Source organism: Entelurus aequoreus, linkage group LG20 (assembly GCF_033978785.1).
Source record: "Entelurus aequoreus isolate RoL-2023_Sb linkage group LG20, RoL_Eaeq_v1.1, whole genome shotgun sequence".
In the NCBI taxonomy this organism is placed as follows: Eukaryota; Metazoa; Chordata; class Actinopteri; order Syngnathiformes; family Syngnathidae; genus Entelurus; species Entelurus aequoreus.
The window spans coordinates 6,760,406-6,788,194 of record NC_084750.1 but is presented as its reverse complement, the minus strand read 5'-3'; the positions used below and the strand labels follow the sequence as shown (position 1 = coordinate 6,788,194).

Sequence of the window (27,789 nt, the reverse complement as noted above, 5' to 3'; positions counted from 1 at the left end):
CGCACTCTTTTACTATGAAGCCACGTTGATGTAACACGTGGCTTGGCATTGTCTTGCTGAAATAAGCAGGGGCGTCCATGGTAACGTTGCTTGGATGGCAACATATGTTGCTCCAAAACCTGTATGTACCTTTCAGCATCAATGGCGCCTTCACAGATGTGTAAGTTACCCATGTCTTGGGCACTAATACACCCCCATACCATCACACATGCTGGCTTTTCAACTTTGCGCCTATAACAATCTGGATGGTTCTTTTCCTCTTTGGTCCGGAGGACACGACGTCCACAGTTTCCAAAAACAATTTGAAATGTGGACTCGTCAGACCACAGAACACTTTTCCACTTTGTATCAGTCCATCTTAGATGAGCTCAGGCCCAGCGAAGCCGACAGCGTTTCTGGGTGTTGTTGATAAACGGTTTTCGCCTTGCATCGGAGAGTTTTAACTTGCACTTACAGATGTAGCGACCAACTGTAGTTACTGACCTTGGGTTTCTGAGCCCATGTGGTGATATCCTTTATACACTGATGTCGCTTGTTGATGCAGTACAGCCTGAGGGATGGAAGGTCACGGGCTTAGCTGCTTACGTGCAGTGATTTCTCCAGATTCTCTGAACCCTTTGATGATATTACGGAGCGTAGATGGTGAAATCCCTAAATTCCTTGCAATAGCTGGTTGAGAAAGGTTTTTCTTAAACTGATCAACAATTTGCTCACGCATTTGTTGACAAAGTGGTGACCCTCGCCCCATCCTTGTTTGTGAATGACTGAGCATTTCATGGAATATACTTTTATACCCAATCATGGCACCCACCTGTTCCCAATTTGCCTGTTCACCTGTGGGATGTTCCAAATAAGTGTTTGATGAGCATTCCTCAACTTTATCAGTATTTATTGCCACCTTTCCCAACTTCTTTGTCACGTGTTGCTGGCATCAAATTCTAAAGTTAATGATTATTTGCAAAAAAAAAAAATGTTTATCAGTTTGAACATCAAATATGTTGTCTTTGTAGCATATTCAACTGAATATGGGTTGAAAAGGATTTGCAAATCATTGTATTCCGTTTATATTTACATCTAACACAATTTCCCAACTCATATGGAAACAGGGTTTGTATATGGGAAACAAAAAAGATGTCTTTATGAGTTGAACCTGCAGTCAGTCAAATGTCATGAGCAAACACAAAAGTTGTTAACCAGAGTAAAGTGCACGACGTTCCCAGGACGTTCAATGAGCCACATATTAAGTTGAAGCGACATTATACAGTTCTGGAATTTAAAACGAATGAAACTCCCTGAGAACATTGTAGCGACTGTTGTTGTAGAGAAAATCTAGAAATACAAAGAAAAACTCTCACAATTCATAAAAACTTTTATTTTGAGATATGCTATAAAGTAAAACATTCAAAGCGAGAACGTGTTGAAGGCAGCTTCACGCACTGTGACATGATAGTTTATGTAACACATGCATATCAGAACCCAAATATAACATACCTGTAAAGTACTTTTAGGAATGACGATATATTCATTATAGCTGATAAATATGTGTAGTTATTTAAAAAACTCTCTAAAAAATAATAAAAACAGACGCTTCTGTCATAGTAAAATACCGTATTGGTAATAAACTGGTAGAAGTTTTAGCATACTTTTGGTATGAATGTAATACAGTAGTGTAATTCCAGCAGGCATGAAACGTCAAGACGTAACATGGTAGCATCACTCAAAGAACAAGCCTTCATTTTCCACACAGCATTCCAAGTACCAGACCATCCTCAGAAATAAATAAACTTTTCTCCCTCTCTTTCACGTTGAACCAGAAAATATATATGATATACTTTCATAGAAATATATATTTCTAAGTGCTTTCTTCAAATGTTTTACCTCCAGGGAACCTATATAATATGATTCGAGTAACAATACAACATGTTGTAGGAATATAAATAGTACAAATCTCAATAAGCAATACAATAAAGGAAGAAAAAGAGTGAGCTGGAAAAGCCTATTTTTGCTCGCTGCACAGCAGAGCCAGTCCATGGGCGCTCAGGCTGAGGACCAAAAGGTCCACTTCAGTTTTGTCTCCCGCCTCCACACACAGGAACTCACCGTCCTTCCTCAGCGTCACACCGGTGGAGCTGAGCAGCTTCTCTGCGTGCTGGAAAGTTTGCTTTTTCTGCAGCAGACTGGGAAGAGACTGGATGGGGAGCGGCAGGCTGCTCTGCCTCAGCATGGACACCTGCATGGATGGAAAGAGACAAACTGGAGTTAAAACACAAAGTGTCTTTTTTCAAAATTTTATCTCTTATCATCTAAATAATATGGATAATAACGATAAACATATTTCCCTTAAACAATTTCATTGAAAAAATGTTACTACAGTTGCCCCTCATGTATTGCTCTTAATTGGTTCCAGACCGCCCGCAATATGTGTATTTCAGCTCTAAATAAATATCTTTATAATTGAAGCAAAAAGAGCTGTATACAACCATCAGAATCAATTTTTTTTTTTTTACATAAAAATGCCACCTGTATGGCATTACACTTGTTTTTACTTATTATAGAAGACATGATAAAAAAACAAGTCATATAGTGTACTGTAATACAAAACCCAAAACCAATTAAGTCGGCACGTTGTGTAAATGGTAAATAAAAACAGAATACAATGATTTGCAAATTATTTTCAACCTACATTCAATTGAATAGACTGCAAAGACAAGATACTTAACGTTCGAACTGGAAAACTTTGTTATTCTTTTGCAAATATTAGCTCATTTGGAATTTGATGCCTGCAACGTGCTTCAAAAAAGCTGGCACAAGTGGCAAAAAAGACTGAGAAATTCGAGGAATGCTCATCAAACACTTATTTGGAACATCCCAAAGGTGAACAGGCTAATTGGGAACAGGTGGGTGCCATGATTGGGTATGAAAGCAGCTTCCATGAAATGCTCAGTCATTCACAAACAAGGATGGGGCGAGGGTCACCACTTTGTCAACAAATGCGTGAGCAAATTGTCGAACAGTTTAAGAACAACATTTCTCAACGAGCTATTGCAAGGAATTTAGGGATTTCACCATCTACGCTCCGTAATATCATCAAAAGGTTCAGAGAATCTGGAGAAATCACTGCACGTAAGCAGCAAGGCTGAAAACCAATATTGAAGGCCCGTGACCTTCGATCCCTCAGGCGGTACTGCATCAAAAAGCGTCATCACTGTGTAAAGGATATCACCACATGGGCTCAGGAACACTTCAGAAAACCACTGTCAGTAACTACAGTTTGTCGCTACATCTGTAAGTGCAAGTTAAAACTCTACTAAGCAAAGCCAAAGCCATTTATCAACAACACCCAGAAACGCCGCCAGCTTCGCTGGGCCCGAGCTCATCTAAGATGGACTGATGCAAAGTGGAAAAGGGTTCTGTGGTCCACATTTCAAATTGTTTTTGGAAACTGTGGATGTCGTTTCATCCGGAACAAAGAGGAAAAGAACCATCCGGATTGTTATAGGCGCAAAGTTGAAAAGCCAGCATCTGTGATGGTATGGGGGTGTATTAGTGCCCAAGACATGGGTAACTTACACATCTGTCAAGGCACCATTAATGCTGAAAGGTACATACAGGTTTTGGAGCAACACATGTTGCCATCCAAGCAACATTATCATGGACGCCCCTGCTTATTTCAGCAAGACAATGCCAAGCCACGTGTTACAAAAGCGTGGCTTCATAGTAAAAGAGTGCAGGTACTAGACTGGCCTGCCTGTAGTCCAGACCTGTCTCCCATTGAAAATGTGGGGCGCATTATGAAGCCTAAAATACCACAATGGAGACCCCCGGACTGTTGAACTTAAGCTGTACATCAAGCAAGAATGGGAAAGAATTCCACCTGAAAACCTTCCAAAATTGGTCTCCTCAATTGCCAAACGTTTACTGAGTGTTGTTAAAAGGAAAGGCCATGTAACACAGTGGTAAAAAAGCCCCTGTGCCAACTTTTTTGCAATGTGTTGCTGCCATTAAATTCTAAGTTGATGATTATTTGCAAAAAAAACAAAAAACGTTTCTCAGTTGGAACATTAAATATCTTGTCTTTGCAGTCTATTCAATTGAATATAAGTTGAAAAGGATTTGCAAATCATTGTATTCTGTTTATATTTACGATTTACACAACATGCCGACTTCACTGGTTTTGGGTTTTGTACATTTTCCAGCATAACAATGTCTAAATGAACTACAAGTATTGGCCCCCGGAGTAAATCAAACCAATCAGAGCAAGTTGTTCAGTATCGTGGCCACTGATCGGCTCAGCTTCAGCCATTGTTGGATAAAATGAAAGTAAAAGTGACTAAAGGGGCTCGCATAATGTTAAAACTTGTATTAAGTAGGGGTGAGGATCTTAATAATTCAATCCAATTCCGATTCCCCGTCGCCATGGAGGTGAGGACTAGTGATTTAGAAGTAGCTAAAACACTGTCGACTGCGGATGGATGTTAGCTGATTAACGTGGACCCCGACTTAAACAAGTTGAAAAACTTATTCGGGTGTTATGTACTGTACTGTGCAATCTACTAATAAAAGTTTCAATCCATCAATCAAAAAATCTAGCCATGTTTAACCATCTTCCTGAGGGTGTTTCAGTGTTATAACTTCACCTTTATCGTTAGTTTTTAGACCAAACTGCGTCCATTCTCCCTTTTCTGTCTACACACCTTGTCTGCTGGTAAGTACTCTGTGATCGTGTGCTGCCAAACATGCTCCTCTGCTCGTAAAACCAGCAATGACATGACGTAAAAAAAAAAAAAAAAAAAGGTAAATATTGGGAACCGGTACTTTTCAAACAGAGTATAGTAGCATTTTTGATTCATTAGTACTGCGATACTATACTAGTACTGGTATACCGTACAACCCTACTTCCTACTCCGCGGAAATTAATTTCCCGCGGTCAGACACGGAACTAATTAACAGCGCTAAATGAGGGATTGCTGTAAAGCAGAGCTATTTAACTCGCAGCCCGGGGGCCACATCAAGTGAATGTCACCAGACTGGTTCAGTTCCAAACTTGGGAGACAAAATTTTTTGCAGCAAATTCCTAAAAACACCAGAGGAACTTGGACCTCTGTAAAAAACATTGTCAGATCCTTGCATTGACATTTGAACTTTGCTAGCAAAGAGAACACTGGGGTCCAAACTTGTCATTGACATGACTAAGGCGTTCCTCAAGGCACCCTTTTAAGTCCATCCATCCGTCCATCTTCTTCCGCTTATCCGAGGTCGGGTCGCGGGGGCAGCAGCTTAAGCAGGGAAGCCCAGACATCCCTCTCCCCAGCCACTTTGTCCAGCTCCTCCCGGGGGATCCCGAGGCGTTCCCTGGCCAGCCGGGAGACATAGTCTTCCCAACGTGTCCTGGGTCTTCCCCGTGGCCTCCTACCGGTCGGACGTGCCCTAAACACCTCCCTCGGGAGGCGTTCGGGTGGCATCCTGACCAGATGCCCGAACCACCTCATCTGGCTCCTCTCCATGTGGAGGAGCAGCGGCTTTACTTTGAGCTCCCCCCGGATGGCAGAGCTTCTCACCCTATCTCTAAGGGAGAGCCCCGCCACCCGGCGGAGGAAACTCATTTCGGCCGCTTGTACCCGTGATCTTGTCCTTTCGGTCATAACCCAAAGCTCATGACCATAGGTGAGGATGGGAACGTAGATCGACCGGTAAATTGAGAGCTTTGCCTTCCGGCTCAGCTCCTTCTTTACCACAACGGATCGATACAGCGTCCGCATTACTGAAGACGCCGCACCGATCCGCCTGTCGATCTCACGATCCACTCTTCCCTCACTCGTGAACAAGACTCCGAGGTACTTGAACTCCTCCACTTGGGGCAGGGTCTCCTCCGCAACCCGGAGATGGCACTCCACCCTTTTCCGGGCGAGAACCATGGATTCGGACGTGGAGGTGCTGATTCTCATCCCGGTCGCTTCACACTCAGCTGCGAACCGAAACTGAAGATCCTGGCAAGATGAAGCCATCAGGACCACATCATCTGCAAAAAGCAGAGACCTAATCCTGCAGCCACCAAACCCTTTTAAGTCCTCTCTTACAAATGATTACTGTAATGTGATTTATGTGACTGGGGTGTTGCTGTAGCTTGTTTACTTCACATGCAGTCATGCGTTCAACTACTCTAGTTATTAGGGCTGTGAATCTTTGGGTGTCCCACGATTCGATTCAAAATCGATTTTTTTATTTATTTAATTTTTTTTAATGAAAACAATACACAACAATACCATAATAACGCAATACAATTTCAAAACCAAACCCAACCCAGCAACATTCAGAATAGCAATAAACAGAGCAATTGAGGACACACAAACATGACACGGAACAATCTAAAAGTAGTGAGACAAAAATGAATATTATCAACAACAGTATCAATATTAGTAACAATTTCAACATAGCAGTGATTAAAAATCCCTCATTGATATTATCATTACAAACATTAATAAAAAATAAATAAATGAACAATAGTGTCACAGTGGCTTACACTTGCATCACATCTCATAAACTTGACAACACACTGTGTCCAATATTTTCCACAATGATATAATAAGTCATATTTTAGGTTAATTTAATAGTGTCTGAAGATTGTCGACCTTCCATGAAGCCAGTTTGGTCAGTATGAATTAATTTTCCTATTACATTTGATAATCGTGTGGCTAAGATTTTTGCCAAGATTCAAAAGGATTCTCTATTCATTCAATACATAGATTTCAGCAGGATCTACCCCAGTCTGCTGACATGCAAGCAGAGTAGTAGATTTTTGCAAAAAGCTTTTATAATTGTAAAGGACGATGTTTTATCAACTAATTGCTATAATGTAAATTTGTTTTAACTATTAAATGAACCAAAAATATGACTTATTTTATCTTTGTGAAAATATTGGACACAGTGTGTTGTCAAGCTTATGAGATGCGATGCAAGTGTAAGCCACTCTGACACTATTGTTCTTTTTTTTCTTTTTTATAAATGTCTAATGATAATGTCAATGAGGGATTTCTAATCACTGCTATGTTGAAATTGTAACTAATATTGATACAGTTGTTGATAATATTCATTTTTGTTTCACTAATTTTGGTTTGTTCTGTGTCGTGTTTGTGTCTCCTCTCAATTGCTCTGTTTATTGCAGTTCTGAGTGTTGCTGGGTCGGGTTTGGTTTTGGAATTGGATTGCATTGTTATGGTATTGCTGTGTATTGTTTTGTTGGATTGATTAATAAAATAAATAAATAAATACATTTAAAAAAATCTATTTTTTAAAAATGAGAATCGATTCTGAATCGCACAACGTGAGAATCGCGATTCGAATTCAAATCGATTTTTTCCCACACCCCTACTAGTTATACTAGTGGCGTTCCTCAAGGTTCCATCTTAGGTCCTCTATTTTTCATCATTCGGGCTATTTAGCAAGTGGCTCGCGAGTTCAGTTAAAAAAAACAGCAGATTCTTAAAAACACGAGAGCACTCCTTTTACTCTGACAAAATCAATAGACCAAAATTTAAATGTGTAATGTAGAGGACGCTAGCTGTACGGAAAATACACAATCAAAATAGCCGTGAAGGGAGATATCCGGTCCTCAGCTTTCTGGAAATGTAGTTGCTGCTGTCTATGAGTGACAAAAATGGTGTATGGATCGATGTAGACTTCTCACGAGTAGCTATAAACACGAGTAAATGACCAAGTAGAACGTGGTCAAGAAGACGCTTGGGTTACAGCTGTCAAGTGAAGACGAGCAGCGATGAAAACGACTGACCAAGCTACTGAAGGCCTCGAAGAATCCATACTGACTGTCGACCATGAGGCTTCGACTTTCATCGGGCAACTCTGGAAATACAAAGGAGAGAGCACAAAATAAGCCTGTGAAATAAGACGGCGCTTGAGGATCTCCTCTCACCTTCCAGGGCACTGACCAACAGATGAGCTGCGTTCAGAGGAGCAGCGGAGTGGCCTACAAGATCCAGGATGTCCGACAGCAAGTTGGTTTGGCCGTGGCAGAGCTCCTCCAGCTGCATCGCGTCGGCTTGATCACCAAAGCACACTTCCTCCAGCTGAACCCAAAGACAACGCGTCATCTGGTGGTCACGTCCCATCTAGAAGGTTCACGTCACATTGACTCACCACAAGCTGCAGAGGGGACAGAGCTGCGCCGTCCCTCAAAATGTCCTGCAGTTTGGAGAACAAGGCACGCCGTGCGGATTGAGGGAGCTCGGCCAGTGCGGAAAGATCCTCCACGTCAGAACCTGTGAGCGAAGTCTGAGGTCATAACCAAGACCAGACGCTCTGTTCGATGACCGAAATGTTGCAAGAAGCACTGCATGAACACATCTGAAATGGTAGTCCTATATTCAAGGTCTCCAGATGTACACATGCAGAAACTGTATATACATACATACTTATATATACATATAGATACATACATACATACATACTTATATATATACATAAATACATACTTATATATATACATATATATACATACATACATACATACATACATACATATATACATATATAAATACATACATATATATATACATACATACATGCTGTATATATATATATACACACATATATATACATACATACACACATACTGTACATATATATACTGAATATATATATACACACATATATACAGTATGTATATACACATATATTATATTTATATACTCATATATACATATTATAAATATATACATGTATATATATATATATATATATATATATATATATACTTATATACTCATATATACTTGTTATACACTACCGTTCAAAAGTTTGGGGTCACCCAAACAATTTTGTGGAATAGCCTTCATTTCTAAGAACAAGAATAGACTGTCGAGTTTCAGATGAAAGTTCTCTTTTTCTGGCCATTTTGAGCGTTTAATTGACCCCACAAATGTGATGCTCCAGAAACTCAATCTGCTCAAAGGAAGGTCAGTTTTGTAGCTTCTGTAACGAGCTAAACTGTTTTCAGATGTGTGAACATGATTGCACAAGGGTTTTCTAATCATCAATTAGCCTTCTGAGCCAATGAGCAAACACATTGTACCATTAGAACACTGGAGTGATAGTTGCTGGAAATGGGCCTCTATACACCTATGTAGATATTGCACCAAAAACCAGACATTTGCAGCTAGGATAGTCATTTACCACATTAGCAATGTATAGAGTGTATTTCTTTAAAGTCATTGAAAAGTACAGTGCTTTTCCTTCAAAAATAAGGACATTTCAATGTGACCCCAAACTTTTGAACGGTAGTGTATATATGTATATATATATATATATATAAAAAAAAATATATATATATATATAAATATGTATATATATATATATATATATATATATATATATATATATATATATATATATATATATATATATATATATATATATATATATATATATATATATATATATATATATATATATATGTATATAAACAACAGCGCCTCTGCTGGTAGCAGTCAAGTAGTGCACTCTGTTTTGACTCCATTGCCTCTGGACACGATGGATACAAAATAAGAATGTCCCGATCAATAATTTTGATTTACGATCCAATTTCGAGTCCCGATCCAATGTTTTGACAATAGATTAGAGAAGTGAAAATGTTTTACAGCAAGTAACTAAAGTAAGCACCATAACACTTTTTATAAAGCTTATTTTATTACATTTAGATGATGTTAGTATTGTTGTATGTATTAAATTAGTGGTATTTAATGCTTTATTCACTTATTTTTAACAAAATAAAAGTAGCTTGTGCACAAAAGTAACAAAATAAAGAAGCAAAAACTACTCTTGGCTCCCATTTAAATTGTTTTTGTTCTCAAAGTCTTCATTCTCCCTGACTTTTTAAAATGTAACTAAACCCCCAAATAAATTATTTTGTATTAAAAAGAACAATAAAAATAAAAATATCAATCTAACCGCTTTAGTACCTTTTATATACTGATACAGTACTTGGTATGGATTGACATCTGGATGGATCATCCCTACTTTTTCCTCTAGTCCTCCAGTGATAATAATACGTGGAAGAAACTTAGTCTATTTCCCGCCATGGTGGTGAGGATCAGCATCTTAGAAGCGGATAGACGACACGTCCCTTGCAGCTTGCTGTCAAATATGAGCCGGTGTTCTGGCAAGACATGCACCCTCCTCACGCAACTCAGAATGTGGAAATGTAATTGTGTTTTTCAAGAAATCTTTCACGCGAGTACAATCTTCAGCGGTGACACAGCTCTGGTAAAAATCAGCTGATCAGCTAAAAATATTGGGAATTTTTTTAGGGAAAAATGATTCCCAGGCTTCAACTGTTGTAATTTGATTTAAAAGTCCTTCAGAAGTCGTCAAAGGGCAAACTTTCAAAGTTTCACCTCACTCGCACCTGGCAAAACGTGTGAACCAACCGTTTTGCTGGACTGCTTCTTCCGGCATGTCCTGGCCCGCGCACCTCCCGTCCACTTCCAGGGAGTCAGTGGAGGACCACGGCTTGACCATATCGGCCTCAAAGCCCCCGATCTTCCCGGGCTGGAGGCATATCTCTGAAAACCAAACAAAAAACATCCCCGATGTCCTTGAATCTCTGGCGCACTCCTTGTATCAAGCAAAATCGCAGTATTCTCACCAAAGGTCCCGTCCTTTTTAATGTCCAGTTCCAGGACGCTGTAGGCGATGACTGTAGCGGAGGGGATCTCCAGGACGACATCACTGTCCACTTCGATCTCATTGATGTCCTTGACACACAACTGAAATCAAACATGTTACACGTCACCAATATTGTCCGCAACCAGGATCTCCGGCTGGCCGACAAGGGAAAAAAAATCTAAATTTTTTATATCAGCCGATATCACGATACGAAAGAAATCACTCATTTTGTCATGTTCCAAAGTTACATTGCTGGCAGGTGTAAAGACATCATGTGTGTTATTATTATTCAAGCTATTCTTATTGTGTAAGTTCCATACATGAACGCAATTACAACAATTTGCATATTACAAAGTACAAAAGTATTTAATGATTTAAAACGTTTTTTTTTTTTTTTTGTCCTGTCCAGTCACTCAGACAAATAATATTGTTGATCTACATCTGCTCTACAAATTTACGTTAGAAAAGAGAAGTGTTGGATACTTCTCTGGTTGCCTTGTTTGTATTGTGACTTTATTAAATGCATTTATTTCATGTTTGGACCGCAGCAGGAAGGGATAGAAGGAAGTAAAAAAGGAAGACAGAGGGGAATAGGACCAAGAGACAACACCCAGCAGGCACAAGACATTGAAACATTTTTGTTAACTTGTTGAATTAGGTCCTGACGTTGAGCAACTCAAGCATAATGTTGAAACAACATGCTTTTTGACGATGTTTAATCAATGTCAGGTTGTGACGTTGATTTGACCGTTGAAATGTGGTAATTTTCCAACCAATATTCTACGACTCAAACATAACGTTGAAACAGCATGCTTTTTGACGACGTTTAATCAATGTTGGGTTCTGACATTGATTTGACCATTGAAATGTTGTCATTTCCCAACCAATATTCTACAACACAAATACAACGTTAAAACAACATGCTTTTTGACGACGTTTACTCAATGTTGGGTTCTGACGTTAATTTTAACCAATAAATTTTGGTCATTTCCCAACCAAAATTCGACAACACAAATACAATGTTGATACAACATGCTTTTTTGATGACGTTTAATCAATGATGGGTTCTGACGTTGATTTGACCAGTGCAGATTGGTCATTTGCCAACCAATATTCTACAACACAAATACAACGTTGAAACAACATGCTTGTTGACGTTTAATCAATGTCAAGTTGTGACGTTGTTTTGACCACTGAAATGTGTTCATTTCTCAACCAATATTCTACAACACAAATACAACGTTGAAACAACATGCTTTTTGACGACGTTTAATCAATGTCAGTTTCTGACATTTATTTGACCATTGAAATGTTGTCATTTCCCAACCAACATTCGACAACACAAATACAACGTTAAAACAACATACTTTTTGATGACATTTACTCAATGTTGGGTTCTGATGTTAATTTTAACCAATGAATTTTGGTCATTTCCCAACCAACATTCAACAACACAAATACAATGTTGATACAACATGCTTTTTTGATGACGTTTAATCAATGTTGGGTTCTGACGTTGATTTGACCAGTGCAATTTGGTCATTTCCCAACCAATATTCTATAACACAAATACAACGTTGAAACAACATGCTTGTTTACGTTTAATCAATGTCAAGTTGTGACGTTGATTTGACCACTGAAATGTGGTCATTTCCCAACCAATATTCTACAACACAAATACAACGTTGAAACAACATGCTTTTTGACGACGTTTAATCAATGTCGGGTTGTGACGTTGATTTGACCATTGAAATGTGGTCATTTTCTAACCAATATTTTACCACACAAATACAACGTTGAAACAACATGCTTTTTGACAATATTTAATCAATGTCAGCTTGTGACGTTAATTTGACCATTGAAATTTGGTAATTTCCCAACCAATATTCTACAACACAAATAAAACGTTAAAACAACATGCTTTTTGATGACGTTTACTCAATGTTGGGTTCTGACGTTGATTTGACCAATGAATTTTGGTAATTTCCCAACCAACATTCGAAAACACAAATACAACGTTGAAACAACATGCTTTTTGATGACATTTAATCAATGTCAGGTTGTGACGTTGATTTGACCATTGAAATGTGGTCATTTTCTAACCAATATTTTACAACACAAATACAACGTTGTAACAACATGCTTTTTGACTACGTTTAATCAATGTCAGGTTGTGACGTTGATTTGACCATTGAAATGTGATCATTTCTCAACCAATATTCTGCAACTCAAATACAACGTTGAAACAACATGCTTTTTGATGATGTTTAATCAATGTCAGGTTCTGACGTTGATCAAGTCATAAAAATGGGGTCCCACAGTAAATTTTTGGGGTCCCACTTTTTAGTAACCGTTTTGAAAACAAATGATAAATGTATGCATTATCCTGTTATATCTCACTTTCTATATTGTGTTTTGGAGTTGTCATGGTTGTCATAAACGTTACTTGGATTATTAAAAAAATATATACAAAAGAAAACACATTTTTATGCATATGTAAATGTATTCAGTTATAAACATTCATTCACTTTCTCCTTTCCTTCATGGATCTAAACTTTACCGCTGCCGGTATTTTTTGCTATATGTTTATTGTAATATTTTCAGAATGTATTTGTTCTATTTTTGGCCAAGGGAAGACGAAGAAAACAATCTGAAGTTGTCTTTATTTTTTTAGTTTTCATGCCATGATTTTAGTAGTCCGGCCCGCGTGTGCACAGATTTTCCTCCAAGCGACCCCTGAGCTAAAATGAGTTTGACACCCCTGGCCTATGTATTGTACTTGGATTTTAAATTGCTTATCATTATGTCATTTCAATTGGGTATTTTTAATGCTGTGTCATTTTAATTATGGATGTTAAATGCGCCATAAAAAAAACTACAGATGGAAATGAGCACGGTGCATCTTCTTAATGTCCTTCAGATAAACAAATACAAACAAACAAACCTTGACGGAGCCCCCTAGCGCCCCCATCAGTCCCACCATGCCGCGCATGGCACAACTCTCCTTTTTGATCTGCTTGACAGCGCAGGCGTTGGTGGTGAAGATTGTCTGCTTGACCACGGCCAGAACTTCAGCTCGCTTCTCCAGCTGCTGCACCAGCGTGTGCTGCATGTCCACCAGCCTGGTGCAGTAACAAGACACCACTATTACTACTACTACCACTACTAGTAGTACTACTATACTGTCATTCCAGAGTCCACCACCTGATGAATTATTCAGCTACCTGTTACTGGAGTCCTTTAACAACTTCTTCACATCCAGTTCCTCTTTCCTCAGCTTGCCGAAATGTGCTTGGAGTTCGGAGGTGCCTTGACCCTGGAGGCCGAAGCCCACAGAGCCCACCTCGGCTTCTAGTGTGCCCTTGAGCTTGTCCCCAAAGATGCCCTCGTAGGTCAGGAACTCACAATGGTGCACACCTGGAACACACGTTCATCGTTGGCAATGGGAAGGAATTGACATTCCGACAAACCACAATAGTCCAAAATGTAAAGAAATGTTCGAATTATTCCAAGTCCGAGGTCGAGCATCATCCTGGTACGGACTGTTTGGTTTCTAAGGATCTGCCGCATTGCCACCCGAGGCAAATATAAGACAACCTCCCTTTGATTTGACAAGTACTGTATCAAATGCAGCTGGGATAGGCTCCGCCACCCCCCAAAAGGGACAAGCGGTAGAAAATGGATGAATGGATAGATGTATCAAATCATTATAGCGACTTACACATACAAGCGGATGTATCCAGTAACAAATGTGTCTGCATCATTCAACTTACTGCATCATCTGCCTAGTCAAGTCATTCACAAAAGGTGGTTAGAGTGTCCGCCCTGAGATCGGTAGGTTGGAGTTCAAATCCCAGCCGAGTCATACCAAAGACTATAAAAATGGGACCCATAACCTCCCTGCTTGGCACTCAGCAACAAAGGGTTGGAGTTGGGGGTTAAATCACCAAAATGATTCCCGGGCGCGGCGCCGCTGCTGCCCACTGCTCCCCAAGGGGATGGGACAAATGCAGAGGACAAATTTCACCACATCTAGTGTGTGTGTGACAATCATTGGTACTTTAATCTTTAATCTTAATCTTAAACATGGTAGGCTATAGGCTACTAGGAGCTAGCAGCTACACAACAGCTGAGCACACAATTGCATACAAGCTAGACGTGCCTGAAATGTCCTTAACTGAACAATATTGCGGTTTAAAAAATCAAATAAGTATAGTTACATTATATTACGTCAGCGTGTTAGAAAGTACCCAGTAACAAACGTGTCCGCATCTTTCATTGTACTGTGTCGTGAGTTGACCTAAATAAATTATTGTCGCCAAAAACAAATTACCACTGCGCTTCAATTAAAAGACAAGTGAGTGTTTTTTTTTTATACATTCCATTGTTCCGATTAACTTGTTCAAGCCTTTTCCAACATTCCACACAACAAAATAATACAAGTATGTGATACGATTTGTGCCGATATCAGATCAATATCTGTATCGGCCAATACGAAAGGCTCCAAAATCATTATCGTATCGGAAGTAAAAAAAAAAAACTGTGCTACCAGAGTGACTGGAAGAAAAGCTCCGACTGGGCCGGGTCGATCTCGTTGCACGTGTGAATCTATAAGACAAGCTGTAGTTCTTTTTGGGGAAAATACTTTTTTGAAGAAAAAATTAGCGTCGGTGGGTCTGTGTGACCGGGTCATTTGTGTGAGTGACGGGGAGAAAAGCTATGGGTGTATGTCTTATGTATGGAGGCAACATATCAAACGTAGCGCTGTGCATACGGGCGGTCAGATCCTCGTCCCCCTGCAGCACGTCCTTCAGGAGGAAATCCGTGGGTTGGTATTTGGTCCTCTGCCAGAACCAGAAGCGGTTGCGTTTGATCATCAGAGCCATCGGAACCAGCTTGGGAGCGTCATTGATGCGGGACACGTGTTTGAGGCTCCCCTCCGGGTCAACCTGGCGGACGAAGTTGGCAGTGGCTTTGGAAAACATGACTGGGACGGGGAGAAAGGAGCGCAAACACACACACACACACACACACACACACACACACACACACACACACACACACACACACACACACACACACACACACACACACACACACACACACACATTATGAACAAACCACAAAACATGTGAAGGCAATTTTTGGTTCCCAGAAAAGTAGAACCTGTGTCAGTGCACACAACACGCTCATGGACTTCTGGATCCTCAAGTAACCTGAGAACAGGGCTTCCTATCTGAGTTGTAGTATATACGAGACCGATACTGGAGCCTTCAGTATTGACATTGATCTGACATCATATCAGCACGAATCAGACACACTTTTATCAGTTTGTCAGAAAAGGTTTAATCAAGTGAAACTAAGGGATAAAAACCACTAACCTATTGATTATTCATGTGTGGAATGGACTTATGACGTCTTTACGCTGAATAGAATGAAATGGTAATTTAATCAGTTCAATGATGCGGACACTTTTGTTACTGGACACTTTCTAAGCACCAAGTGGCCTAGTGGTTAGAGTCCGCCCTGAGATTGATAGGTCGTGAGTTCAAACCCCGGCCGAGTCATACCGAAGACTATAAAAATGGGACCCATTACCTCCCTGCTCGGCACTCAGCATCAAGGGTTGGAATTGGGGATTAAATCACTAAAATTATTCCCGAGCGCGGCCACCGCTGCTGCTCACTGCTCCCCTCACCTCCCAGGGGGTGAACAAGGGGATGGGTCAAATGCAGAGGTTCCTTTCACCACACCTAGTGTGTGTGTGACAATCATTGGTACTTTAACTTTAAGTAGTATGCAACTGTACGTATTTCGACAAATGTGGTGCGATATTGTTCAATTAAGAACATTTTAGGAATGTCTAAAAACAGAATACAATGATTTGCAAATCCTTTTCAACTTATATTCAATTGAATAGACTGCAAAGACAAGATATTTCATGTTCGAACTGAGAAACTTAAATTATTTTTTCAAATAATCATTAACTTAGAAATTAATGGCAGCGACACATTGGCACAGGGGCATTTTTACCACTGTGTTACATGGCCTTTCCTTTTAACAACACTCAGTAAACGTTTGGGAACTGAGGAGACACATTTTGGAAGGTTTTCAGTTGGAATTCTTGCCCATTCTTGCTTGATGTGCAGCTTAAGTTGTTCAACAGTCCGGGGGTCTCCGTTGTGGTATTTTAGGCTTCATAATGCGCTACACATTTTCAATGGGAGACAGGTCTGGACTACAGGCAGGCCAGTCTAGTACCCGCACTCTTTTACTATGAAGCCACGCTGTTGTAACACGTGGCTTGGCATTGTCTTGCTGAAATAAGCAGGGGCGTCCATGATAACGTTGCTTGGATGGCAACATATGTTGCTCCAAAACCTGTATGTACCTTTCAGCATTACTGGTGCCTTCACAGATGTGTAAGTTACCCGTGTCTTGGGCACTAATACACCCTCATACCATCACACATGCTAGCTTTGCGCCTATAACAATCCGGATGGTTCTTTTCCTCTTTGTTCCGGAGGACACGACATCCACAGTTTCCAAAAACAATTCGAAATGTGGACTCGTCAGACCACAGAACACTTTTACACTTTGCATCAGTCCAGCTTAGATGAGCTCGGGCCCAGCAAAGCCGGCGGCGTTTCTGGGTGTTGTTGATAAATGGCTTTCGCTTTGCATAGTAGAGTTTTAACATGCACTTACAGATGTAGCAACCAACTGTAGTTACTGACAGTGGTTTTCTGAAGTGTTACTGAGTCCATGTGGTGATATCCTTCACACACTGATGTCGCTTTTTGATGCAGTACCGCCTGAGGGATCGAAGGTCCTTAATATCATCGCTAACGTGCAGTTTTTTCTCCAGATTCTCTGAACCTTTTGATGATATTACGGACCGTAAATGGGGAAATCCCGAAATTCCTTGCAATAGCTGGTTGAGAAATGTTGTTCTTATACTGTTGGACAATTTGCTCACGCATTTGTTGACAAAGTAGTGACCCTCGCCCCATCCTTGTTTGTGAATGACTGAGCATTTCATGGAAGCTGCTTTTATACCCAATCATGGCACCCACCTGTTCCCAATTAGCCTGTTCACCAGTGGAATGTTACAAATAAGTGTTTGATGAGCATTCCTCAACTTTATCAGTCTTTTTTGCCACTTGTGCCAGCTTTTTTGAAACATGTTGCAGGCATCAAATTCCAAATGAGCTAATATTTGCAAAAAATAACAAAAGTTTTCCAGTTCGAACGTTAAATATCTTTTCTTTGCAGTCTATTCTTTGCAGATTAAATTAAGAAAAAAACATTTTATTTTTCACTAAAGAAGGTTGGCAACTTGTCCAGGGTGTACCCTGCCTTCCGCCTGATTGAAGCTGAGATAGGCTCCAGCGCCCCCCGCCACCCCGAAGGGAATAAGCGGTAGAAAATGGAAGGATGGATGGACTAAAGAAGGGTTCGGTGAATGAAACTGGTGGGGTTCGGTACCTCCAACAAGGTTAAGAACCACTGCTCTAAAGTCAGTCTTTGTTACTTAGAATATGTTCCCCTAGTGTCCAAAAAACTCTAAATTATGTCTTTGTTATTTAGAAGATGTTCCCCTAGTTTCCAAAAAACTCTAAATTAAGTATTTGTTACTTAGAATATGTTCCCCTAGTGTCCAAAAAACTCTAAATTATGTCTTTGTTACTTAGAATATGTTCCCCTAGAGTCCAAAAAACTCTAAATTACGTCTTTGTTACTTAGAATATGTTCCCCATACTAAAGTGTTACCAAAAACATATACTTTGTCTTGAATTTGAAACAAAAACATTTCATTTTTCACTAAAGAAGGGTTCGGTGAATGCGCATATGAAACTGGTGGGTTTCGGTACCTCCAACAAAGATAAGAAACACTGCTCTAAAGTAAGTCTTTGTTACTTAGAATATGTTCAATAGTGTCCAAAAAACTCTAAATTAAGTCTTTGTTACTTAGAATATGTTCCCCTAGTGTCCAAAAAACTCTAAATTATGTCTTTGTTACTTAGAATATGTTCCATAGTGTCCAAAAAACTCAAAATGAAGTCTTTGTTACTTAGAATATGTTCCCCTAGTGTCCAAAAAACTCTAAATTAAGTCTTTGTTACTTAGAATATGTTCCCCTAGTGTCCAAAAAACTCTAAATTAAGTCTTTGTTACTTAGAATATGTTCCCCTAGTGTCCAAAAAACTCTAAATTAAGTCTTTGTTACTTAGAATATGTTCCCCTAGTGTCCAAAAAACTCTAAATTAAGTCTTTGTTACTTAGAATATGTTCCCCTAGTGTCCAAAAAACTCTAAATTATGTCTTTGTTACTTAGAATATGTTCCCCTAGAGTCCAAAAAACTCTAAATTACGTCTTTGTTACTTAGAATATGTTCCCCATACTAAAGTGTTACCAAAAACATATACTTTGTCTTGAATTTGAAACAAAAACATTTCATTTTTCACTAAAGAAGGGTTCGGTGAATGCGCATATGAAACTGGTGGGTTTCGGTACCTCCAACAAAGATAAGAAACACTGCTCTAAAGTAAGTCTTTGTTACTTAGAATATGTTCAATAGTGTCCAAAAAACTCTTAATTATGTCTTTGTTACTTAGAATATGTTCAATAGTGTCCAAAAAACTCTTAATTATGTCTTTGTTACTAAGAATATGTTCCCCTAGTTTCCAAAAAACTCTAAATTAAGTATTTGTTACTTAGAATATGTTCCCCTAGTGTCCAAAAAACTCTAAATTATGTCTTTGTTACTTAGAATATGTTCCATAGTGTCCACAAAACTCAAAATTAAGTCTTTGTTACTTAGAATATGTTCCCCTAGTGTCCAAAAAACTCTAAATTATGTCTTTGTTACTTAGAATATGTTCCATAGTGTCCAAAAAACTCAAAATTAAGTCTTTGTTACTTAGAATATGTTCCCCTAGTGTCCAAAAAACTCTAAATTAAGTCTTTGTTACTTAGAATATGTTCCCCTAGTGTCCAAAAAACTCTAAATTATGTCTTTGTTACTTAGAATATGTTCCATAGTGTCCAAAAAACTCAAAATTAAGTCTTTGTTACTTAGAATATGTTCCCTTAGTGTCCAAAAAACTCTAAATTAAGTATTTGTTACTTAGAATATGTTCCCCTAGTGTCCAAAAAACTCTAAATTATGTCTTTGTTACTTAGAATATGTTCCATAGTGTCCACAAAACTCAAAATTAAGTCTTTGTTACTTAGAATATGTTCCCCTAGTGTCCAAAAAACTCTAAATTATGTCTTTGTTACTTAGAATATGTTCCCCTAGTGTCCAAAAAACTCTAAATTATGTCTTTGTTACTTAGAATATGTTCCATAGTGTCCAAAAACCTCAAAATTAAGTCTTTGTTACTTAGAATATGTTCCCCTAGTGTCCAAAAAACTGTAAATTATGTCTTTGTTACTTAGAATCCATGATGATCCAGGCTAAAGACCAGAGGGGACAGAGCCTTTTCCGTTGCCGCCCCTAAGCTCTGGAACAGCCTTCCCCTCCACATTAGGTCAGCCTGGAGCCTGGGGGGTCTTCAAAACCCTCCTTAAGACCTACCTCTTCTCGCTGGCCTTTGACCCGAGCTGAGTCCGCCCACTACGCCACCATTTCTAGTCCCCCCCTCCCTCCCACCCCTTCGCTTTAGTTGTATTTTTCAATTTGTCGCACTTTTATTATTATTATTTTTTTATTCTGCAAATTTTTAAAACTTTTTATTCGACCCCTTTTACCGTATTGCATTTGCACTATCTTGTTTAGCACACTCATTGTTTATGTTCTTTGTTTGTTTGTTTTTTTTTGTTTTTTTTTGTTTTTTTTTTGTTTTTTGTTTGCTCCATGCTTTTTTAACCTGTAAAGCACTTTGGTTCAATCTAAAAAGTTGTTGAAAATGTGCTATATAAATAAAGTTGACTTGACTTGACTTGACTAGAATATGTTCCCCTAGTTTCCAAAAAACTCTAAATTAAGTCTTTGTTACTTAGAATATGTTCCCCTAGTGTCCAAAAAACTCTAAATTAAGTATTTGTTACTTAGAATATGTTCCCCTAGTGTCCAAAAAACTCTAAATTAAGTCTTTGTTACTTAGAATATGTTCCCCTAGAGTCCAAAAAACTCTAAATTAAGTCTTTGTTACTTAGAATATGTTCGTCATACTAAAGTGTTACCAAAAACATATAACTTTGTCTTTAATTTGAAAAAAAACCATTACATTTTTCACTAAAGAAGGGTTCGGTGAATGCGCATATGAAACTGGTGGGGTTCGGTACCTCCAACAAAGTTAAGAAACACAGCTCTAAAGTAAGTTTGTGTTACTTAGAATATGTTCAATAGAATCCAAAAAACTCTAAATTAAGTCTTTGTTACTTAGAATATGTTCCCCTAGTGTCCAAAAAACTCTAAATTAAGTCTTTGTTACTTAGAATATGTTCCCCTAGTGTCCAAAAAACTCTAAATTAAGTCTTTGTTACTTAGAATATGTTCCCCTAGAGTCCAAAAAACTCTAAATTAAGTCTTTGTTACTTAGAATATGTTCCCCTAGTGTCCAAAAAACTCTAAATTAAGTCTTTGTTACTTAGAATATGTTCCCCTAGTGTCCAAAAAACTCTAAATTAAGTCTTTGTTACTTAGAATATGTTCCCCTAGTTTCCAAAAAACTCTAAATTAAGTCTTTGTTACTTAGAATATGTTCCCCTAGTGTCCAAAAAACTCTAAATTAAGTCTTTGTTACTTAGAATATGTTCCCCTAGAGTCCAAAAAAATCTAAATTAAGTCTTTGTTACTTAGAATATGTTCCCCTAGTGTCCAAAAAACTCTAAATTAAGTCTTTGTTACTTAGAATATGTTCCCCTAGTGTCCAAAAAACTCTAAATTAAGTCTTTGTTACTTAGAATATGTTCCCCTAGTTTCCAAAAAACTCTAAATTAAGTCTTTGTTACTTAGAATATGTTCCCCTAGTGTCCAAAAAACTCTAAATTAAGTCTTTGTTACTTAGAATATGTTCCCCTAGTGTCCAAAAAACTCTAAATTATGTCTTTGTTACTTAGAATATGTTCCTCATACTAAAGTGTTACCAAAAACATATACTTTGTCTTGAATTTGAAACAAAAACATTTTATTTTTCACTAAAGAAGTGAAAATGCGCATATGAAACTGGTGGGGTTCGGTACCTCCAACAAAGATAAGAACCATTGGTCTCTACACAGAAAAAAAATAATCCTATTTTTATGGTTAATTTACTCTAAATTTCTACTGTAATTTTTCTATTATTTTTAAATAGTTTATAAAACTGTAGAATTGAAGACATTATCTGTAAATAAACAATCCGCCTGTTATTTTAAGTAATATGCCAGTAATGACAAACTATGTATATTTCTATTTTTTTACAGAAAAATACCAAATTCATTTTCTGTTTTCTTAAATTACTTTCAAATTCATGTAAAATTACAGTAATTATCTTTCATTAAATATGTAGCTTGTTATATAAAAGTCTATGTCCATACTAACAATCTAACTAAAGGTATTTTTCTGCAGAACTGTTTGCATCCTCACTTTATTAAAGGTGGTTGATCTTAACAATTCAGAACAAATCTGTAAAATAATGGTATTTTTCTGTGGACCTGCCAGCATTGTCACTTCATTAAAGGTGTTTGATCGTAATAATTTGGAAAAACTCTGTAGAATAAAGGTATTTTTCTGCAGAACTGTTTGCATCGTCACTTTATTAAAGGTGGTTGATCTTAATAATTTAGTAAAAATCTGTAAAATTACGATATTTTTCCGCAAAACGTTTCATGAAAATTTCTGTAAATATGTTTTTGATCATTATTTGGTTTACAATGTTTTACCTTAATTGTATGGTTTTCGTTTGGCAGCCGTAGCTGCCAGTACAATGTAGGTATTTTATTTATAATGCGTAATAATCGTGAACCCGTGATGATTAATCAGACTTGAATTGAACAGTCAAAATCTATATTGGTTGGCATGACCTGGCGATTATGCTGACATGTAAATATTTGTAAAATATTTGATCTGCCATTTTCATTTGGCAAAAGCAGCTCTTGCCAGAAAAAAGGTTGAAGACTGATATTGTAGCACGCAAAACCTGTTTTGGTGAACATTGCAAGTTTAGCTGACAAGAAATACCGGTAGAAATGTTTTTTTTTAGAGAAAATATTCGGTTTGTAAAAAAGGAATTTCCAGTCGGAACCAATTAGCAGCAAAACACACGCACACGCACGTGCCAATGCGCGCGTCCGTATGCGCGTGCCCACAAGACTCATGACTCGGATATTTAAAAATGGCATTAAAAGTCCGCCATAAACCCAAGGCTGCGTCTTCAAAGCACATTTGGGTGTCCCAGACAAGCGAGTATACAGACCTACTTACGAGGAGTTTGACGGGCGCCGCTGGTGAAATGTTCTTCTCGGGCGTCTTGAAGGATGAAGTTGTTCGAATTGGAGGAATTTACAAATGTCAGCTGCGCGATGGCGAGGAAACACGCGACTGGGACACTTTGAACTTGGCCAGCCAACTACACTCGACTCTGTCTCCGCCCCCACTGACACTAAGGACTACATTACCCAGCAGCCACCCCGTCAATCTGTAGTCCGGCACGAGCTGACTCTATTCAAAAAGACCGCGAAGAAATGAGGGAGAAATGCTAGCTCCCATTAGCTGCATTGCTAGCCACCGAGAACGAGCCCATCCATCCATCTTCTTCCGCTTATCCGAGGTCGGGTCGCGGGGGCAGCGGCCTAAGCAGGGACGGCCTCTTGTCAAAGGAATCCCAAAGGAAGTCCTTTTGCAATGGGACGAAAGGACCTATTGAATTTGTAAGGTTTTATTATTATTATTATTATTATTATTATTATTCCGCAGCTTTGCGCACTACTGTGCCCCCCTTAACATGCTTCAAAACTCACAAAATTTTACACACACATCAAAAACCGTGTACACAACACTTTAGTCAAAAAAACAAACCCCAAAAATCAAAATTGCGCTCTAGCGCCCCCTAGGGAAAAAACAAAAACAAACTGCATGTAACTCCCCCTAGGACAGGGGTCGGCAACCCGCGGCTCTAGAGCCGCATGCGGCTCTTTAGCGCCGCCCTAGTGGCTCTTTGGAGCTTTTTCAAAAATGTATGAAAAATGGAAAAAGATGAGTGGAAAAAAATACATTTTTTGTTTTAATATGGTTTCTGTAGGAGGACAAACATGACACAAACCTCCCTAATTGTTATAAATCACACTGTTTATATTAAACATGCTTCACTGATTCGAGTATTTGACGAGCGCCGTTTTGTCCTACTAATTTTGGCGGTCCTTGAACTCACCTTAGTTTGTTTACATGTGTAACTTTCTCCGACTTTCTAGGACGTGTTTTATGCCACTTCTTTTTCTGTCTCATTTTGTCCACCAAACCTTTAACATTGTACATGAATGCAGAAAGGCGAGTTTTGTTGATGTTATTGACTTGTGTGGAGTGCTAATCAGACATATTTGGTCACTGAATGATTGCAAGCTAATCGATGCTAACATGCTATTTAGGCTAGCTATATGTACATATTGCATCATCATGCCTCATTTGTAGCTATATTTGAGCTCATTTAGTTTCCTTTAAGTCCTCTTAATTCAATTTATATCTCATGACACACTATCTGTATGTATTATGGCTTTTAATTTTTTGCGGCTCCAGACAGATTTGTTTTTGTATTTTTGGTCCAATATGGCTCTTTCAACATTTTGGGTTGCCGACCCTTGCCCTAGGAAGGTCGTAGAGACATGAAACAAAAACCTCTATGTAGGTCTCACTTAGAGCTAGATTTCATAATTTGACATCCTTCAGCAAAAATCAACAGGAAGTTGGCAATCACCCCTTCAAAACAAAAGTTTCATAAAAACACTCATTTTTGCCTCTTTGAGCTGTAATTTGACCTCCTTAAAATACTTCAAAACTCACCAAACTTTTTACACACATCAGGACTGGCGGAAATTGCGATCTAATAAAAAACCGAACCCCAAAACTCAAAATTGCACTCAAGCGCCCCCTACGAATAAAACACAGACAAAACTGCTCCTCTGAGGAAAACAGACAAAACTGCTTGTAACTTCCGGTAGGAACGTCTTAGAGACATGAAACAAAAACCTCTATGTAGGTCTCACTTAGACCTACATTTCATAGATTGACATCCTTCAGCAACTAGCCGATTCTTATATATTAGAAAGCAAAAAAACAAAAAAAAAACAACCTTTTTTTTGTCTTCTTGTCTCTCATGATTGTGAACAATAAGCAAAATTCCCCCCAAAAGGGCTGTTCCATTTGAATTTTTATGACGTTTATTCAGGCCAGGGGTCAGCAACCCGCGGCTCTTTAGTGCCACTCTAGTGGCTCCCTGGAACATTTTTAAAAAAAGGATTGAAAATGGAAAAAAAAATGGGGGGAAATATATATTTTTTGTTTTAGTATGTTTTTTGTTTGAGGACAAACATGACACAAACCTTCCCAATTGTTAGAAAGCCCGCTGTTTAATATGTTTGTGTGTATGCTTCACTGATGACACTATTTGGTGAACATCGTTTTGTCCCATTAATTTCGGCGGTTCTTGAACTCGCCATAGTGTGGACTGTGACGCAACAGTTTGTTTACATGTGAAATCTTCCACTTCTTCTTTGTCTCATTTTGTCCACCAAACGTTTTATGCTGTGCGTGAATGCACAAAGGTGCGCTTTGTTGATGTTATTGACTTGTTGGAGTGCTAATCAGGCATATTTGGTCAGTGCATGACTGCAAGCTAATTAATGCTAACATGCTATATAGACTAGCTGTATGTACATATTGCATCATTATGCCTCATTAGTAGGTAAATTTGAGCTCATTTGATATCCTTTACAATTATTCTATTTGTGTATGATTTATATTTGCATGTCTCATGACACATTATCCGTACGTAATATTGGCTGCATTTCAGATAGTTTTTTGTGTGCCATGTTGTTCCAGACCACAGCAAACATTACCTAGCTTAGACAAACTTTCCAAAGATTGTAATAAATCTATTAAAAGAAGACACTCTGCCGTTTCCTTTAACTTGGACACACACATCTATACCTTTGGCCATTAAAAGTCAGTAATTTCCAGGAGTTATCTCACCTTCTGAGTAGCCTCTGATTTACTAGTGGTTTCTATTGTTGTACAAATGTGTAGTATAAATATTACATTTCAACATTTCTGTCAACGAAGATTTGCTTCAGCCTGCGACACGTAGTCATTTTGATAGTAGGCTATTATAGCTAATATAGACGCTTACGTCATGTGTTGCCTTCATTATAACACTTAGATAAGACTTTTCATTTTTTTATTTCTGGTCCAATGTGGCTATTTCAACGTTTTGGGATGCCGATATTCTGAAATCCCAAAAACAGGACACATATATGCGTGCCAAGGCGGGCAGAACGCCAAGGCATGCAAGGTGAAAATTTGCCAATGATAGTCAAACTTGCTTTATAAATAATATATTTATTTAATTAAAGCATTTTTTCTCCTCTGTTGACAGCAGTGTTGGCGCTAGGAATTTTCAAAATGGGGTCCCAGGGACCCCATCAAGTCATAAAAATGGGGTCCCACAGTAAATTTTTGGGGTCCCATTTTTTTTGTAAGCGTTTTGAAAAAAATAAATAAAACATTGGCGTTGTTAGGCCTATTTTAGGGGGGCTCTATCCCCCCTAAAATATTCTTAAGCCCCCCTAAATAATTTGGTGTTAAATTTTGTTTTAATTTTTTTTCTTTTGTTTTTTTTACAAATACATGCCGACATATTCATTATAAAGTGGCCCGAATATGAGTTTAAATCAATAATCATGTAACCTATCATTATTCACTCAGTTTCCCCTCACTTCATAGTGTAAGGTAGAGAGCCCCTTTAGTGAGTCGGTATCCAATCCATTCCACTTGTTCATATAGAAAATGCCCACATCACTCAAAGTCCAGTCCACATTTTCTCTGCGACCTTGCTTGCGGTCCTGGCTTTGAAGCACACAGCACTGCAGAACAAGAACGTGAACGGATGCAAAATGGACATAATAAACTTTTTCAAGAAAGTAAGTATTCATTGTAGTAAAATGTATTAGCTCCACTTTACACCAAGTCTGTGTTTGACAAATAAAAACCTGTCTAGCACACTATAGACAGCCTCTGTGCACGTCGTACATTTGTTGTTTTGCGGGAAAAAGTTACATTCCCGCTCTAAAACAATGCTGCTACTTAGTTAGCTAGTTAGCCTGAAATGCATCATGAAGGTCCTGGTTATTCATAAAGTTAAATGTGCACTCTTTTTTTACCATTTGCTATATTTGGGGTTACTTCCTTCTGGAGCATCAGCTGTGTTTCTCACTTTACACATGGAGGAGAACAGGAGCTGAGCTCATTCACGTATGACTATCATCAGTAGATAATAATAGCTGGGGGCTAAGCCCCCCCCCCTGTCCTTAAAAGCTAGTGACGCCCCTGGATAAACGTATGCATTTGCCTGTTATATCTCACATTCTTATATTGTGTTTTGGAAAAAGGTTGTCATAAATGTTACTTAATTCATTTAAAAAAATAATAAAAAAGAAAACAAATGTGTATACATATGTAAATCTATTCAATTATAAACATTCATTCACTTTCTTCTTTCCTTCATGGATCTGAACTTTACCGCTGCGGGTAGTTTTTTTCTATGTTTTTATTTAATAAGTTGTAGGTGTATTTATTTCAGTATAAAAGTGTAAAAAGTGTTTTGCTTGGGTCATGAAATGATGATAATGGTGTGCCAGGGCATACATACATTTTATATTTAACACTTCTGGAGTCTACACATCAACTTCAGATCCATCCCTCATTTCAAAATGTTTTAGTTTTTTTATGTTGTTTTTTTGTTTGTTTGTTTTCCGCCATTTTTGTCAAACAAAACTATGTTTTTAATGGCAAACACACAAAAGATGCAAAATCTTCCACCAAAAATATTTTTCAAAGTGGAATAATTGATGTGAAGTAATGGGAACCTTGGATAGGTCAATAATTCATAATAACATTGATTTTGATTCAATAT

General features: G+C 38.3%; 1 protein-coding gene across 2 annotated transcripts; it reads right to left on the bottom strand.

The window, feature by feature from the left end:
- Positions 1 to 1,373: 1,373 nt before the first annotated feature.
- LOC133635556 (gasdermin-E-like) lies at positions 1,374 to 23,246 on the bottom strand. 2 transcript variants are annotated; one of them, XM_062028763.1, is made up of 10 exons: positions 23,083 to 23,246; positions 15,452 to 15,664; positions 13,902 to 14,094; positions 13,622 to 13,799; positions 10,658 to 10,778; positions 10,440 to 10,574; positions 8,152 to 8,273; positions 7,928 to 8,081; positions 7,787 to 7,857; positions 1,374 to 2,230 (listed from the first exon to the last, which is right to left on the bottom strand). In XM_062028763.1, the coding sequence occupies exons 2-10, from the start codon at positions 15,660 to 15,662 to the stop codon at positions 1,997 to 1,999; spliced, it is 1,419 nt and encodes a 472-aa protein (XP_061884747.1). In that variant the 5' UTR covers positions 15,663 to 15,664; positions 23,083 to 23,246; the 3' UTR covers positions 1,374 to 1,996. The 2 variants fall into 2 exon arrangements, with proteins under 2 accessions (XP_061884747.1, XP_061884746.1); XM_062028762.1 differs by having other exon boundaries at positions 23,091 to 23,246.
- Positions 23,247 to 27,789: the final 4,543 nt, after the last annotated feature.

What these genes read in the sequence shown, in the direction of transcription:
- LOC133635556 (XM_062028763.1), bottom strand. Translation starts at nt 15,662, where the DNA reads ATGTTTTCCAAAGCCACTGCCAACTTCGTCCGCCAGGTTGACCCGGAG. An exon ending in TTAAAGGACTCCAGTAACAG is followed by an intron (nt 13,800 to 13,901) that starts GTAGCTGAATAA and finishes TTACTGCACCAG; the next exon opens with GCTGGTGGACATGCAGCACA. An exon ending in TGTCCCCTCTGCAGCTTGTG is followed by an intron (nt 8,082 to 8,151) that starts GTGAGTCAATGT and finishes CTTTGGGTTCAG; the next exon opens with CTGGAGGAAGTGTGCTTTGG.